At 37.4% G+C, this 18,762-nt stretch overlaps 1 protein-coding gene across 1 annotated transcript in view; it reads left to right on the top strand.

Moving 5' to 3' along the window:
* The first annotated feature begins 3,253 nt into the window (after window positions 1-3,253).
* LOC107550049 (rho-related GTP-binding protein RhoQ) overlaps window positions 3,254-18,762 on the top strand; it is a 19,759-nt gene continuing 4,250 nt past the window's right edge. The window contains exons 1-3 of the mRNA XM_016231270.1: window positions 3,254-3,585; window positions 4,146-4,204; window positions 18,278-18,442. Of these exons, the coding sequence (XP_016086756.1) occupies window positions 3,444-3,585; window positions 4,146-4,204; window positions 18,278-18,442 (366 nt within the window). The 5' untranslated portion in view covers window positions 3,254-3,443. The remainder of the gene's footprint in view (window positions 3,586-4,145; window positions 4,205-18,277; window positions 18,443-18,762) is intronic.

The raw sequence follows: 18,762 nt of genomic DNA, 5'->3' as shown, positions 1-18,762 counted from the left end.
GTCTGAAAACAAACACAATGGAGTTCATCACTTAAACAGGCGCTGATGTTCCATACAGAGCACAAAAAATACAAACCATCACAAAAATTGTTTTTAGACAAAGTTTTCTTAATTTGCTAAAAATGGAAGTGTGCAGAAACATAACACCTCTTACACCTTAAAATATAAAATAAAAAAGAATGGCAGACATTTAGGCCAAAGTGAGCAAAGATAAAAATCTTTGTCATTATTTTATCTTTGTCATTAGAAAATAAGAACAAAGATATACATTACAAATACACATAATATACAAATAAAACAACCATGCTTTATTTTTCAGGTACAGTATTTAGCAGTAACATTCAAGAAATTGAATGAACAAATATTAAAACACTATATACATCAATTATACTTTTCTAAAGCAACTGACTGATGTTTTGTTGTTTTAGTAACATTAAAAGAATAGTTCACCAAAAAAGACAATTCTGCCATCATCTGTCTTTCAATTCTGTCATAGTGTTTAATTTTTATACCATCATTTACTCAAGTTGTTTTAAACCTGAATTAGTTTATTTCGTCTGTTGAACATAAAAGTTATTTTTGAAGAATGTATGTAACCAAGCAGTTGCTGGTCCACAGTGACTTCCATGGTATTTTTTTTTTACCAGCTACTGTTTGGTTACTCACATTCTTCAAAATATCTTCTTTTGTGTTCAGCACAAGAAAGAAATCAATAGAGGTTTGGGACAAAATGTGAGTGAGTAAATAATGACAGAAATTTTATTTTTTGGGTGAACTATCCCTTTAAAGAGGGCATAACACACACAGTTTCACCCAATCTCATGTTAATCTTGAGTACCTATAGAGTAGTACTGCATCCTTCATATCTCCAAAAAGTCAATTAAACAATTATACGAACATCGATATACTCAAACTCATTTGAACATCACTATTAAGATAATGAGGGGATTACCTGAAAAGGGGGGATATAGATATTTTCAACAGACAGACATGAACACTTGTTGCGTTTCCCTCAACTTCTGTATTATGAGTGGGGGAAGGGAACCCGTGTGCCTGTTATTAACTCTCTATGCTCGCCCCACCCTCTGCTGGAGTCTTTCGGTACTGCATCATAACAGACTACAGGACCTAACGACATATTAACTATGAAATAGCAACCACAATAATATTCTCTCTTAATAGTTATACCCGTTACACAGAGGTAAATTTATTCATCGCACAGACCAGTTTTTTCGTAGCACGTGCCACATATAGCTTATGTCGCACTGTACAGCCCTGCTCACTGCTCTTTACTCAATTACTTTGTAGTTTTAACAATCATTAATCTGTATTTAATTTATATAATTAATTATTCAATTTATTCAATTTAATTTATACAGTGAAGACTATGAAATTTTACATTTGATTATTCAGTTTCTGTATCTGGCGTCGGACACCTACAAACTTGAAAAAACGTAAACGTTGTTATTTATTCGTGCTATTTACACAATTTCAAACAGGCCCCACAGGTATAACCAGCACCAGGGCCCTGCAAATTCAGCTATGGCCCTGGATGGATATGCTTTATTTTGCTTCAAAATCTTTATCATCATTCACCGCCATTATAATGCTTAGAAGAGCTAGGACATTTAACAATCATTAATCTGTATTTAATTTATATAATTAATTATTCAATTTATTCAATTTAATTTATACAGTGAAGACTATGAAATTTTACATTTGATTATTCAGTTTCTGTATCTGGCGTCGGACACCTACAAACTTGAAAAAACGTAAACGTTGTTATTTATTCGTGCTATTTACACAATTTCAAACAGGCCCCACAGGTATAACCAGCACCAGGGCCCTGCAAATTCAGCTATGGCCCTGGATGGATACGCTTTATTTTGCTTCAAAATCTTTATCATCATTCACCGCCATTATAATGCTTAGAAGAGCTAGGACATTTTTTTTTAAACATATCTCCGATTGTATTTGTCTGAAAGAAGAAATTCATATACATCTAGGATGGCTTGCTTGTAAATTATGAAGTAATTTTCATTTTTTGGCTAACTATTCCTTTATCAGCCGAGTGCCATTGTAAAAAGCAATTGTAAAAATCTTGTTCATTAATTGCTAAATAAATAGTAAATATAGTTTTTTTTCTGGTAGCCTATTTTTTCTTTCACTTATTTTCTTCAATACATTTTCAACACAAAAAATATATATATAAATGTAACTCAGTAGGCTACTCTGACGAGAGAATCTGCACAGACACAGTGATGGCAAAGCACCAATGAAACCACACCGTTTCATTGGTGCGCGCCCACACAAATCCATATACACAGAGCACAGACGCACACACGCGTTCACAAGGTATGAGGTAATTTTTTGGTCACGTGACTCCTGCAGTAGCTGTCAAAAGTGATACAGCAGCGCATCCTTGACCAGCCTGCCCGCTTCCAGCTGATTGGACTGCGATCAGGTGTTAGGGATCATCTAGAAAGTGCAGAAACGAAAAAGGACTCTTACTTGTGATACCAACATGTTATGAACTTATGTAGAAGAATACTTGCTGCTAGCTAATGAAAAGTGTACCGGGCAAATTATAGTCAAGTCCAGGTTTCATCAAATAATTGCTGTCATATGAATCCATTGTTAAAATACAATGCAGCAAAACAACTGTAATGTTAAGGCGGTTAATAACAGTTTATATCATGTTTAATCTAAAACCCAATAATTACGCCTTAAATTATTTTGTATCATAGAGGACACAGACATTTGAAGATAGTGGATGACTGAGTGATGGGCCTCATTTCTGATAATCAGTATTAAGAAGTGAATCTCTACAAACAATTGTATTACTGCAAATGTATTATTTGAGCCCGTATATGTTTGGAAAATAGCAATAAAGCATAATTTTCTGAAGTATTTTCTTAAGTACTTTTATTTTCCCGCTCTTTAATGGTTAATTAGTCTTTGTCTGACTCCCTCGGATCCACAAGATACTGACTGGTATTTGCTTAACGGGTGGTTGATTCAGTCACTAAACAACGATAACCAATCTTTATACTTGATCCCTTGATCCAGAGTTATTACCCCGCCTATGTCGCAAGTCGATCCGTGTTGGGCTCAAGAGTCAGAGGAGGTGATACTGGGGTTGGAAAGTAGGGAAAGTGGGACACTGGTGAGGGCGTGTGGTGTTGAGCATGCGGCTTTGAGGTTGATGTCTTGGCAAAGCGAAGTTTGTCGCTTGCTCCCATCTCATCAGAAGCGGCACGCTCTCGGCGTGTGCCAGTATTAAGAGGGGAAAACCTCAGTCAATGCCAAATTTGGGAAGCGGGGTGGAGGAAATGGCATTTCAGCTGCGGCACTGCTGCTGGTGGTGACGACTGAATGGAGCTTTAATAACGCGGGATATATCTCCAGCTGAAGATGGTGAATTCAAGTGTTTTATTATCGTCATGGCAAACGGAACCGGCAGCATCATGTTGAAATGCGTGGTCGTCGGCGACGGCGCCGTTGGAAAAACTTGTCTGCTGATGAGCTATGCCAACGACGCCTTTCCAGAGGAATATGTGCCCACTGTCTTTGATCATTATGCAGGTAAATATGCCATTATATTACTGCGACATAAGGATTATGAATCAATATTTTAGTGTCCGTTTGATGGATAAATGTATTTACCATTCATTTAGCGGTTTTCACAAGACCTCAGAGTGACTTGTATTGTATTGCGCTTGTGTTTCTATAATGGAAACCACCTGTGGGATGAGGATGCAACTGGTGCACATCAGCATCCTTGTGGCACGATTCATCTCCCTTTCACTTGATCAGAAATAAACAAAACTAATTTGCTTTCCTCTTTCGTTTGATCAGAAGTAAATAATATCTGATTGAGAACCTTGGTCAGAAATAAACAATTTTGTATCCATCTTTCACAGAAGTAATTAAAACTAAATTGAGTAGCCCACCTCTTTCACCTATAGACTGCATCCCTATTTCACTTGATCAGAGTTGCATATTAATTTACATTATTATTTCACCTTTTCAGAAATAACTAAAACATGACCAACTGCTTTCTTAATCTAAATGCTAGCGCATTTAATCATGTAGGATCATTTCAGTCCCATATTTAAACTAATAATTTGTGATTTTGTTTTCAGTGAGTGTGACGGTTGGGGGAAAGCAGTACCTGCTGGGGCTGTATGACACTGCGGGTCAGGTAGGGTTAAACCATTCCTCTCTCATTGGCCTGAGTCCTTTTCATTAGCAATAGTAACTCGATCGATTCAGGCAAAGTACACGGGGGCCTGTTCAGATGCGTTCTGAGTCTTTTTGGCATTATATGCATGTGATTTAAAGAGATAGTTCATCCAGAAATGTAATTTGTCATCATTTACTTCACTTCATGTCATTCCAAACCTGTATGACTTTCTTCTGTGGAATGCAAAATCTGAAGTTGGCAGGGTGATAGTATGATTTGTATCAAAAAATATGCAATGAAAAGCTGTCTGTCTCCAAATTCTGACTTTTTTAACGTTCCACAGAATGAAGAAAGTCATATGAGTCATAAAGTCTTGTAAGTCAACATGAGTGTAAGTGTTAGATTACAGATTTTTCTCATTAATCACTAAGCCACTGCCAAACTCAACAGGTGAGTACACACTAGCGTCTCTCAGAGGAAAGCTAAACATGTGAAGCAGTTGGAATGCAACAGCAATCTGAAAATTTTCCTTCCTCCATTTTAACCATGTTGTTGAAATTGATCATGAAGGAAGATCTTAAGTTGCCATACATCCCTTGAACACTTCTTCCCAGAGAAAGTCTAGTCTTGAAGAATAAGTATCTGGAGGTTTAACATTATGAATGGGAAGTTTAAAACTTGTGACCTGAAAGGCAAAAGCTGTGTCTGAAATCTCTCTGAATTTGGTGGTACTTTGATGTATTTGAATGCACTAATCTGGATGTACTAGATTTGTCATGTCTTGTTGTGACCTACTGCGTCAGTTGTTGCTTCACTGCTATTCACAAACCCTCTCCCATGACATTAATGAATAGTAAAGTCCATTAGATGTGTGTTTCAGAATATTTCCAGAAGTAGTAGGTCACCTTTTATGAATAATTTAAGTTTGAACACACTACTTTTTTCACATACTGTTTTTACCTAGGGATGTATGCATATTCTGATGCAGCCAATGTCTAGACTTTGAGTATGTGTTGTATGTCAGGCTGTCTCTTAAGTTTGTTCTCACAACACCAAACTATGTGTTGGTACATGTATGAATCTACCAAACGAGTAGCTGTAAATGTAGACTGAACTCTGAGCATGATGCCTTCTTGCCCAAAGCCAATAATTCAAAAGTGGTATTGGGTGGAACTGTTAAAAAAATCTGAAAGCTGAATATCTGTCAGCACTCATAGTCTTTGATCTCTGATGATTTATTTATTCTATGGATTTAATGTTTAGTGAAACTTTCTTTGCCTTTTTGTTTGAAAGTTGAAGATGGCTGAGTTCAATTAACATTCCACGCAGTTCCAATAAAAACAAGTGCGTAAGTTTAATTCAGATATGATATAGAAAGCTGTATCCTCATATTTTCAATGCTGTTTGAATGATGATCATGAAACACAAAAAAAATGATTGCCAGGACTTCAGGACATACCAAATCCATGAAATCCACTTTGAAGTTCTTAGTTCTTAAACATAGTACTGCATCTGACACGGTTGGCTTTTTCCATTGAGCGTCATCCTTTAAAAAGACAAAGAATGTGAGTAGTGGGCCAGATGTGTGGAAGTATCACTGAGGGCCAAGCAGTGGGATTAAGTTTCGAGGCAGTTCAAACACACAAAACACTCCCCACGTTCACCCTTTTCTCTACAGCTGGCACCAGTTAGTACCGTACAGAAACCGTGACCGATCACTTGATCAAGAGGATTCATTTAGCTGAAGAACTGGAAAGGGGGTTAAATTCAAAGCTGATGTTCAGTGTGGTATAGTACAGACTTAAAGCAGTTCACCCAAAAATGAAAAAAAAAAAGTTTTAGAAACCTGGATGACTGACTTTCTTCTGTGAAACAAAAAAAAGTTTATTATTTATTGTTTATAGTGCAATGGCCAAGCAGATTTTCTCTGTCCAATGAAAGTGAATAGTGACCATCGCTGTTAAGCAGGATTTTTAGTGAATAAAAACTTTAGTCCCTCACACAAATCTATCAAATGGACACTCTGAATGTAGTGCAGAGTAGGGTTGGGTTAGTGGGCCAGATGTGTGGAAGTATCACTGAGGGCCAAGCAGTGGGATTAAGTTTCGAGGCAGTTCAAACACACAAAACACTCCCCACGTTCACCCTTTTCTCTACAGCTGGCACCAGTTAGTACCGTACAGAAACCGTGACCGATCACTTGATCAAGAGGATTCATTTAGCTGAAGAACTGGAAAGGGGGTTAAATTCAAAGCTGATGTTCAGTGTGGTATAGTACAGACTTAAAGCAGTTCACCCAAAAATGAAAAAAAAAAAAGTTTTAGAAACCTGGATGACTGACTTTCTTCTGTGAAACAAAAAAAAGTTTATTAGTTATTGTTTATAGTGCAATGGCCAAGCAGATTTTCTCTGTCCAATGAAAGTGAATGGTGACCATCGCTGTTAAGCAGGATTTTTAATGAATAAAAACTTTAGTCCCTCACACAAATCTATCAAATGGACACTCTGAATGTAGTGCAGAGTAGGGTTGGGTGATGTCTACCAAATTGGCATCGGACAATGTCTAGTGAAACATCATGAAAGGGGGGTGGTGTGCCCAAAGCGTGAAACAAATAACGCTTTATACGGAGCCACTAAATTATTTATTGTTTATAGTGCAATGGCCAAGCAGATTTTCTCTGTCCAATGAAAGTGAATAGTGACCATCGCTGTTAAGCAGGATTTTTAATGAATAAAAACTTTAGTCCCTCACACAAATCTATCAAATGGACACTCTGAATGTAGTGCAGAGTAGGGTTGGGTGATGTCTACCAAATTGGCATCGGACAATGTCTACAGTGAAACATCATGAAAGGGGGGTGGTGTGCCCAAAGCGTGAAACAAATAACGCTTTATACGGAGCCACTAAAAGTGGTAGCCTGTTGCATTACAGTTCATGAAAGTTCACTTACCACATACACAGAGTAAGGAGAAATGTCTGATAGGACGATGGTGAATGATTTGCAGATCCTGAGGAATCACGATGTCAGCTTAACATGGGCAATGGCGTCTATCAGCCCAACCCTAGTGTGGAGTCATATGGAACACTTTTATGATGGTTTATAGCGCTGTTATGGTCATTTTTGGAGCTTGAGCAGCCCCTGGTCCCTATTCATTTTGATGCTGAAGAAATTATGACAGAAGTTTAATTTTTGGGTGAGCTATTCCTTATAAGGCACTTGGAAAGCAAAGGAGATTGTGAACCATGCAGTTTCAAGGTTTAAGCATCAAGAGATTGTTGAAAGAACCCAGATAGGAAAAGCATGTCTTGGGCTGGAAATAACCCCCAAATACTGGTTAGCAGCTTCTAGGAAGAATCTGGAAAGAGTATAAGGCTTTTTTTAATGATCATGGTGTTTTTTTCCCTGTACATACTCTGGGTCAATTAAAGTACACACAAAAGCAAGATACATGAAGTAAGATCAGAATCACCTCCACATTACATTGTGTTTACCAGAATCGGATACTTAAAGCTGCAGTCCGTAACTTTTGGCTCTCTAGCGGTTAATAAACAGAACTGCGTGCATCTTGCAGAAGAACATTGTACCCGGAGCTACTTCTCTCTGTTTATGTCTATGACGAATCACACAGGTACTGGGCTACACAGCAGCAGTTCCACCAGTACCAGTCCAAATATAAAAACGTATTATAGGTGTACCGTAGTTATTCAGGATAAGCCAAAAACATGGTTTGGAAAATGGATTCATGATGTACTCGCTTAATATATTAATTTTGTAAATTTTGAACACAAAAAAGTTACGGACTGCGGCTTTAAGGTCAGGAATCAGATACTTGTAAAATTAAAATTTCAATTCCGCCTATCAATTCCTGTGCGCATCTTCTTTTTTTTTTAGGTGGTGAAAAGGGGCTGTTAAAAATGTATTTGTCTTTGAATCATTCATTCAAGAGATTAATTCAAAAACACTGATTCATCCAGTAATGAAACAAGTAAATCTTGAGTGAGTCATTGAATCATTCCATGAGATTTTCAGTTGTCTAATATTTTTTCTTTGGAATTGTAAGAGAACTACAGCCTCCATTTACAAAAAAAGTCTAAATTTATCCAGAATCGTGCAGCTCTATTTTGCTGACCGCTCTTAATTGAGTCAAGTTTTTATGTAGCCTGCTGATTTTTGTTCATGGTGTTCAGCAGTAATTAATTTTTTTGCAAAAAGAGACACAGAATAAATAGGTTTGATATCTAAATGTTTGACTTCATTTTATTAACCACATTCGAATCGAAACTGGATACCCAACCCTATTACCAGGGGACTAAAACTAAAAACTAAAAACTAAAAGGCAGTGGGACCTCTTGAAAATAGTTTCTAAGTTTGTGTTTCAGTTGTCAAACATTTTAGTTCTTTGAAAAAGTGTTTGATAGAATAAAATGCCTTCAGACCAGTGTTTGAAAGACCAGATAATTTTGAAGACCAAACTAATCAGCTATTTGCACTTTTAGACATCTCACATCTATAATTAATTTTTTTCCAGCCGTACTATTGTGGGTTTGGCTGCAATATTCCAATTTATATATTCAATGTACATTCCCTTCTGTGTTGACTAGATAAAGAACCTCATCAGAATTCCCTTTGTATGGCAAAGGGTGACTTGCCCTTCTCAGACATGTGTGTTAATGAGTGTGTGCTCCATAGCCATGTGATTTCAAACCTCACTGGAAGAAGAGAAAGGAGCGACAGTTTTCTGGCACACTTTGTGCAGTAAATAAAGAGTATCAATATTGGAAAAATAGTCAGGTGTTCGTTCTATTTTAAAATGTTAAAAATAGTTTCAAGCCTGTGGTTGCTAAGAACTGGCTGTACGTCTGATTGGTCCTGACATGCTAATTGCCTCAGGAGGAGTCGGAGAGTAAGCTGGCTAGTGTCAGTAAAGGGGCAACCTCTCAGATGTTGGCATCTGTCTCACAGCTCCATCGAAACCATCTAATCCTGACCTTTCATCCTCTACTCTCAGTCCTTCAACTTTTTCTTTCTTTCTTTCTTCACTGAGGTGATGTTTTATCATGACTTTGAGTTGACAGGCTCTTAATGAGCCTCAGAGCGGGTACTGGGCCCCAGATGTGAAGTACAGCTGCAGTTTGCATTTCTTTTTCAATCCAGGAAACCCTCCCACCCTGGAGTACCCTACTGCTTTTTGCCACTTGTGGGGCTCAGGCTATACCTCATGACCAGGCAGATAACTAGAAGGAATTTTGAACCATAAGAATGTTCGTGTTTTGAAAGTGCTCACATAATATGTTCCTTTTATTCTTAACTGCTTTGAATTCTTACTGGAGTCTATTTCTGGAATGAAAAAAGGACATTGAGTTTGAGCCGCACACAAACACATACGTCTTTTATTAGTGAAGACAGGACTGAAAAAGCTCACAATTTGTAGACTGAATAAAATTTTGTCTTATGATAATTAACGTTATCATTTAGCAGACACTTTTATCTCATGTAACTTACAAGCAAAGAAAAGTACAAGCAGTTTATTATATAGAAGCCAGCAATATTAGCAGTACTGCTGTTAGTAAGCATGTGACAGTATCAACTTTTCATGTTGCGATAACTGCTAAAGCTTTTATCACAGTATACAGTATTATCACGATATTGAAATGTTGCACACACAAAAAGTGTTGTCATAAATACAGTATAACTGAACATTTAAATTCAAAATGCAATACACAAAAACGTATTTGTTGTGTCACGCCGCGTCCAGTGTAGACAGCATCACTGATTATAATGGGTTATATGTCGCACCGCACCACGCCACTCACGTCCAGTGTACACACGATGTTAGTTAAAGCATTAATATTAACAATGAGCAATAGCTATTACCTGAAGTTGTTATTTTTTGTTAAAAATTACAACTGTTAGTTCACGTTAGCTCGGGTCCATCAAATAATACAGTTACTATTTTGGGTTTTAATAGTGTGTTATTAAATGTTGAAATTAAGATTAATAAATGCTTTAGAATATTTGTTTATTGGCAGTTTATGTTAATTAAACTAATATTGACTAATGAAGCCTTAATGTAAAAAAAAAATGTAAAGGCATTTGAATGAATAAAAATCATTTTAGTTAACAATAACAACACTGGATATTGAATTCCAAGAGTTAACCAGAGCTATATAAGAGCAACTACAACTGTAACTACAGAAAAGAGACGATGAGGAAAAACTTACTTTCTCATTGTTATGAATTATTTACTTGCAGAACTGGCCATTTCTTAAAGGTTGTTATGGTCTCCGCAGATCAGGTGGGGTACGAAGCAAGTTCCACCACAGTGGAACAGAGAGAGTGAAGGTTCTTGTAAATGAATGTGTCATTGTGATGGTAGCACCAGGCACAGCTCACTCACTGACCTCAGGACGGGAGAGAGAACAGACCTATAGGAGTGTGGTAAAGCAGGAGGATGCTGTTCCAGAGTCAGTCACGAATGCCAAGTCAGAGCATTGAATTTGATGCTGGCAGTTACAGGGAGCTAATGGAGTGAGAGCAAACATGCCAGATGCAATCTGGATCTTAGCAGCAGACTGAGACCAATAATGTAACTGAAATTTTGTGGATTCTTACCGAACACATGTGCTCCCACCTCAGGTGTCGTTGTTTGTCTTGGATGGTTAAGAACATGTAGTCCCAGTCCGATTGAGCTCCTGGAGGAAGAGTGAGAGGAAAGACATCTGGGCTAAGTAATCCGCCTATGTGTGTGTTTATTTAGGTACCGCACAGCAAGCTTCAATTAATCTGCATCGTCTGCGTAAACACAGCCATGAATTATTCTCTTTGGATAAAGGCACAGGAGCCTATTTCTTTCTTTCTTCTCCTTCACTTCCTCAAGTCCCCTTCTTGCTGAATACATTCTGAATATAAAACTTTCTGTAGAAAATCACCCAACCATTTCTTTCTTTTTCAACTTGCATAACTGGGCCTTGTGGTAATTTTAGTTTGCTGTATTTCAGTCTCTCCTTCTGATTCCTGTTGTCTTATGTAAGGAATGAGGTGCTAACAGCGAAGAGACTATCAACTGCAGATTGACCCACTTATTTCACTACAGCAAATCCATACAGATAACCTAACACACATTCACATATTATTTTTATACAGAAGATTGACAAACAAAGAAAGATTTCGGAATGTATAGTTAAACACACACACACACACATACAGACAAACAGAGTTTAAATCTGATTGAATTAAGTGTGCAGGAAGACATGCATACATGCAGTAAATGGAGAACAGGGGGGCTCTGGAGATAAATGATTCATAGGAACAGCAGTGTAAAAACACTCTTTCCTTCTCTCTCTACCATATTGGTCTCTCTCTCTCTTTGAACTAATCTCTGTGACTGTGGAAATCTTACAGGAGAACTGTACAGACAGACAGATTGGAATCTGATCTAAAAGACAAGGGGTGAGGGAAGAGAAAAGGGCAAGGCAATTGCACTCTATGAGTGATGGATGGATAGATGCCTGCTTTATAGTGTTGTAAATTGTGCTGCAATAAAAGCCAGACACAGTCAACACTGTATGATTGAAACACAGAACAGTTTAGCATAAATTTCAATAGATGCTTACTGATGCAGATATGAAACACATACATGCATATATTTACACACACCCTACCAATCAAAAGTTTGGAATTTTTTTCTGGTAGGAGTTAATACTTTTATTCAACAAGGATGAACTAAATTAATTAAAAGTCACCTTTGACATTTTGTAATGGTACAAAAGATGCATGTTTTTCATGTTTATTCATCAAATAATTCTGAACAAAAAATGTATCACTGTTTACACAAAAATATTAAGCAGCACAACTGTTTTCAATATTGATAAAAATAAGAAATGTTTCTTGATCACAAAATCAGCATATTAGAATGATTTCTGAAGGATTATGTGACAATGAAGACTGTAGTAATGGTTGTTGAAAATTACATTTTTTTAAATTTACAAAAATAGAAAACGGTTATTTTAAATTGTAATAAAATTTCACAATATTCTTGTTTTTACTGTGCTTTTGATTAAATAAATGCAGCCTTTGTGAGAATAAGAGACTTCTTTCAAAACCATTAAAATATTAAAGAGATATAAACAACATTTACACAATAGCCATATATGTTTTAGTACAAAATTTTATTTTTATTTTATATAGTCTTTTATATTCAACTGAAGGACAGAATTGAGAGCAGGAAGTGATTGGGAGGAGAGGTACGGGATCTTAAAATGATAGCAAGTAAAGGACAGTGACTAGGCATGTCAGTACAGATAACAAACGCCTGATAGTCCTCCTCTATCCCATATCAGATATTTGCTTTTGTAAGAAACAAAAAGGAGAAGGACAGAGGCAGGAGTTGTTATACAGTACTATGTGTGGAGCAGAAACTGTGTCCAATTGACTGCATTGTCACTGTGCTCATACTCCAGGAGAAATGCGTGCATTCAGAGACTGTCTATTGTCAGTGGTATCAGCTGGAGGGAGAGCTGTATGGTAATGATGGCAGCAGAGAAGGGTGTTTCCAGGTTCACTGCATTAGACTGCTGTCTCGCTTTTTTCAATTCATTTCCCTCAGCTCTCAAAAGTGCAGGGCGCTCACGCACACACAGGTACACACACACACACATACGTTTTCCACAGAAATGTCACATATTTCATTATTAACAAGCTCTGGATCGTGATAATCTTTCACAGGGCGTTTTCAAGGGAATGAAGCACTAATATAAAAACCTATTTAATCAACTGGTTTTCACAAGCCACATTCAAAACGTATGTTAACTTCATTACAAACCACTAAAGCAGCCTGTTTCAGCTCAGCTGACTTTTTATGCTACAATAGAAACCAATGTTGTGGAAACTACTTAAAATTATGGGAAGCTTGTAGCGTGACAAGCTGCAGTTTCAGTGTAATTCTTCTACAATAAACGACTTTTTATTTATAATTTTCTACATAACTTTGTACAAATGTACCTTACATACATTTCTATGTGTATGTATAGAAATTATATATATATATAATCAGTTGTAATACAAGCTTTGTACATATACCTGGTATTTGTTAAAGCTGCATTTATTTGATCAAATGTACTGCAAAATTGTAATATTGCAAAATATTATTACAGTTTAGAATGGTAATTTTCAGTTTTATTACATTTTAAAATGTTTAAAACTATTCCTGTGATAGCAAAGCAGATTTTTCAGCAGCCATTATTCTAGTCTTCATGATACTTGAAGCAGTTATTATTAATAAGTTTTAGGTATTATTTTTTTCATATAAAAATGATGTACATTTATACATAAAATGTGGTTAGGGTTATAAAATACATTATATGTTTTATTGTGCGTGTGTGTGTGTGTGTGTATATACATAATGTAGTTAAGGGTGGGGTGTAATTTCAGTGCCACTTGCAGCACCAAATGGAATTGTAAAAAATAATTTCCCCCTTTTGCCATTGTTTGGACAGACAGGTCGTAATTCCCTAAATTCATGCCATTCACAACATTCTTTGATCCAGTGTCACTTGTCAAAATTTTCTGATTTTCACAAAAAGATTCTGTTAGGTGCTGCTAGTGGCTTGACAATTACACATTTCACCTTTAAACGGGTGGTTGACTATTTTATTTTTATTTTTTTTTCTCTTCTAAGGCTTGATTGTGTTTATGGGGTGCAGTCTAACGTGTTAATGCTTTGTTTAAAAAAAACACATTATTTTTCACATAATTTACCTTTATTCCACACCGCTCTGTCCCTTCTCCCATAAACGCGCTGATCATTTCCTGCTTTTATGAAGCCCCTCCCTCAGAAATACGTGATGTTGTTGGAGCTGAGCAGAATGAGAGAGAGAGAGCGAGAGAGAGCGAGAGAGAGCGAGAGAGATGCAGAGCGTGTGCAGAGCAGGGGGACGCGAGGAACAGTATTAAGAACCGCTGCTTTAGAACATTGATTTTGAAACTTGTGAATCCATTAGAATCGTTAGAAGACAGAATCACGATTCATATATGAATAGATTTTTATGTGCACCTCTAGTTTTCTCTTCCTCTTTTCTAAAGCAGCGCAGCATGACCTCGCCCCCTTCGTTGCATGTTCCCAGGGGTGGGGTTTGTCTGGGTTTGTGATGTCACAAACCCAGGAAATAACGAGCCGCTACGAGCTGTTTTTATAGGCAGAATTTTTGTCCAGAATTTTAAAACACGATATCTCCATTTGCATTGAACTTTCAGCACCGCAACTTTGCAGATATTGTTTATGCTCAAACAGCAACATTACACACTAACTAACATTAAAAAAGTGAAATTGCAATCAACCACCCCTTTAAGTTAGTAGCATCGCTACATTTTATTAGCGACTCCCCAACACGGACTTAACTTGGGTTAAATGTATGTTCTCTGGAGGTAGCAGGAGATATGCAGGAGACGTGGGGGAATGATGTGTTGGCTTATTCGACATTCAGTTTTGGCAAAGGGCAGCTGTAAATAATACCATCCCTCCCACCCTACCCCCTGTAGAATGTTTGAACAGACCAGAGGATGGGCAGAGAGTGTATTTATAACGCAGCCGCCCCACAGGGCCAACACAAACTCACACAACACTCTCACTTACACCACCGATGCACCTGCTCAACTTTGTTTTGTCAGGTTATGTTGCAACAAATCTTGATTTATCATGTGGCAGGAACAGGACGGTCTCCCGACAGCAGAAGCAAACCGTTTTGGGCTGTAATTCTTATGGTTATATATCGCAGGTTCATATCTGAGCCACAGAACGCCACATTTGGCCTTGAAATATTGACTGTTGCAAGTAAAAACAGAAGGTTTATATCACTCACCAATCTTCTTGATGGATGAGCGACTGTCTGTGTGTGTTGTGTGTAATGAGTGTGTGCGTACTAGGGCTGGGCGATATAGCAAAAAAATTTATCGACGATATAATGTTTCATATCATTCGGTATCGATAATTATTGACATTTTTATAAACTTTTTTTAAAACAAAAAGCAATAGAAAAACTTTTTTTTTTAATTTAACCAGTGTATTTATAATTAACACAATTTATTGAGACAAACAACAAATATCTTTTGTTTTAACAATCAAACACAAGAAAAATTAAACATGTCTAATTTCTAATGTTTTATATACAGATTAAATAGGTCTTTATTGTATAGGTCTAATTATCTCCCGAGGCCACAGGAGGGTGCAATGAGCAAAATAATGCAACGCATTTAGCAAGTAACTCTATAAAAACGTGCATTGTCTAAATTAACTCATAAAAATCAAATATAATTTTGTAAATTGCATAAACAATTATGAACAAAACAGCATCATGTATTTATGCATTGCTTAATCCAAAGAGCCGAAGCGCCATTCGCACAGACTGCATTTAAAAACATATGAGACGCAGTGAAAAGGAATAAACCTCCACAAATTCGTGACGTGTTTTCTAAAAGTTTAAACTGTTTTAACTTTGCATGACTTTCTATACATCTCTTCTGTGAGACTCGAGTGCAGCCGTCATATTTGTCCGTCTAAAAATGCGCTGAATATGCGTTCTGTGTGAATGGCTTGGTTTCAGTTTTAACCCATTCAAGATCTTCTCCGCATTGAGCTTCTATATTTCTCTAATATTTTGAATGCATAACACAGCAGCGGCACGTCTCGTGGGCTAGACTAACAAAACATTAAAATACAACAACGTCACTTACATCACTGCATTTCGCACGCCACTGATGACGCTCCCTGAGGCACACCTAACATTCAAATGCAAATGTTTATTTTAAATTCGACTAATATTCATTCTTTATTCACAATCTCCTCATCACAGGCAGGCACAGCACTCATTTCAGCATGCGTTCGTGTTTGTGTGTGCTGTCTGTGTCACTCATAGCACGTGCCTTTATCGTGCGCTATATCGAACATTTTTTATATCGATATCGAAGGTGTACCGTCGATAAATATCGATACCGTTTTATCGCCCAGGCCTAGTGCGTACTTGATGTTGCTCAAAATGAACTTTCCTAAACTGTCCTATGACCATCCCTAAAGGCCCCGATACTGCAAGATAATTCGAGAAGAATTGTTGGATAAAGTCATTATTTCTGTTTTCTTTGTGCACAAAAATTATTCTTGTAGCTGCATAAAATTACGGTTGAACCACTGATGCCACATGGACTATTTTAATGATGTCCTTACTACATTTCTGGGCCTTGAACATGTCAGTTGCATTGCTGTCTATGCTGGTCAGAAAGTGCTCGAATTTCATCAAAAATATCTTCATTTGTGTTCCAAAGATGAACAAAGGTCTTACGGGTTTGGAATGGCACGAGGGTGAGTAATTAACTCTTTCCCCACCATTGATGAGTTATCTCATCTTTTAAAAGAAAACGCTTCCCCGCCAAAGACGAGTTTTTACGGCTTTTCGTGTTTTCACCGTTATACACTCGGGGGTGCTTTTACGCATCTTCTGAACGAGTACAAAACCTCCCGAACAAAAACACATGAACAGGACGGGGAAATGAGCGATCTCTTATGTAAACAGATGCAACTGAAAAATAATGCGATCATCAGCAATAGACAGCATATAAATGAAAACTGCATAATGTTACTGAGTAAAATGTTGATCCAGGAAGTGGTATATGTCTGTGCAAGCTTTGGAGGTGTTGATGGAAGTGATTTACTGGATTTATGCTTTGATAATCGTACTAAATATTATCCAGATGTAGTTTTTAATAAAATTGTGATTTTTCTCACCTTTTATCTCAAAATTATGCATTTTTTAAGAATGAAACCTACCTATATTAAAGTGTTGCTAAAAAAAGAATGCTTTAAGCTAGAATAAAACTGAAAAGTAGAGGCTCTGATCTTTATTTTGGTGTACTGGTGCATATTCAAATATTCATACAGCAAAATATACTGGAGGCCATCAAATTTTAGTGAAAATCATCAAAATCGCTGGTGGTGGCTGGCAACTTTTTTCAAAAATGCTGGCGGGGAAAGAGTTAATGACAGAATTTTCATTTTGGGGTGAACTATCCCTTTAGAGGTGAGATCACATTTAACATTGCTCTGTGAAGTTTCACAAGCGAAATCAAGTAATTTCAGTTGCTACACAGATTTCTGCTCATGTCACACAAATTCAACATGTTGATCAACAGAAAGCTGCTTGGTTTGAAAGCGACTACATCTCTGTGCTATAGACAATGGAGGTTTTTTGATGTTTTAATCTGACTGCACCTTAAGGCTTCAGAAGTCCTGAAGGGCTGCAAATTATGGAAACTGGCAGCAGTACTTTTTCACTTGCAGTCTTCAGTCGGCAGTTGTTAGTAACGTCCCTCGTGGTTCAGATGCAGAGGTGCTCCAAGATGAGAGACGTCACGGTAAATTAAACTCTGAAGCTTAGAAACTCTGGGTCCACATTTCTGAGGTTTCATTTCTGGAAGCCCAGGATGGTTCCCTGTCGCAAATGAAATGTTTATACTGCAACGCATGGCCAGAGGCACATGCTGTTATAGTTTAGACACACTCTCATTAGAATAACCATGGATGATTGCATACCAACACACATGCTGCCTGTGGAGAGACACAAACACACACACTCACACGTCGGGGAAAAACAAGTTCCCAAAAATATCAGTCACATGTCCCCTGTAAATCCAGGCTTATCTGTTGTAGCGTCTGGGGTTTCTGGTTTTCAGAGGACATGTCTCTGCCTCCGTGTTGCTTTAGAGGACGAATGGGGAGATGGAGGAACCGCCATTGAGTGAAATATGGATTTATGGGTCATGAGCCGTAATCTAAATCATATTAATCTCTGCTCGTTTATTGGGGTCAGCGTAATTTCTGGTTGCTGCTTAAGTGATTGTTGATAATGTTCCGTTGCAGAGCATTTGTGGACAGTGATTCAATACAGCAGTGAATGCTATTAGTTACGATTTGTAATTGACTGACTAAATGTTTCTGATAACAAATTTTGAGTGCATTCCTGATGCGTTTTTGACCATTGTTGACCTGATGAACAGTAAAAAAGGCTCAGTACTTATTTTTACCCAGTGTCCTCTGCTCTGACAGGAGGACTATGATCGCCTGCGACCCCTGTCCTACCCCATGACAGATGTTTTCCTCATTTGCTTCTCCGTGGTGAATCCGGCCAGCTTCCAGAACGTGAGAGAGGAGTGGGTCCCTGAGCTGCAGGAGTACGCACCCAACGTCCCTTACCTGCTCATCGGCACTCAGGTAAGCACACCTGCTGCTACAAACAACAGCAATATAATATTATATATACTCTAACTGTATACTTTTTGTAATTGTATGTGAAACAATTAAGTATACTATTGTTGCTACTGTGGCTTTATTGTGTCTCTTTATTTTCTTGGAAATATTTCTATTCAAATTGTTACTTTTTTGCAGTCTGTTTAAATCATAAATATGAACATACACACAAAATTGTATTGTGCCATCTCAGGCTATGCGATTTATTATTTTATTAAAATTTTTCTACCTCATGTTTTGGTATTTTTGTCAACCCTGTTACAGACACAAGCGTTACTATAGTT

This window comes from Sinocyclocheilus grahami, unplaced genomic scaffold (genome assembly GCF_001515645.1).
Source record: "Sinocyclocheilus grahami isolate Dianchi unplaced genomic scaffold, SAMN03320097.WGS_v1.1 scaffold386.1, whole genome shotgun sequence".
In the NCBI taxonomy this organism is placed as follows: domain Eukaryota; kingdom Metazoa; phylum Chordata; class Actinopteri; order Cypriniformes; family Cyprinidae; genus Sinocyclocheilus; species Sinocyclocheilus grahami.
The sequence above is the reverse complement of the archived record's forward strand: the minus strand, read 5'-3'. Positions and strand labels throughout refer to the sequence as shown.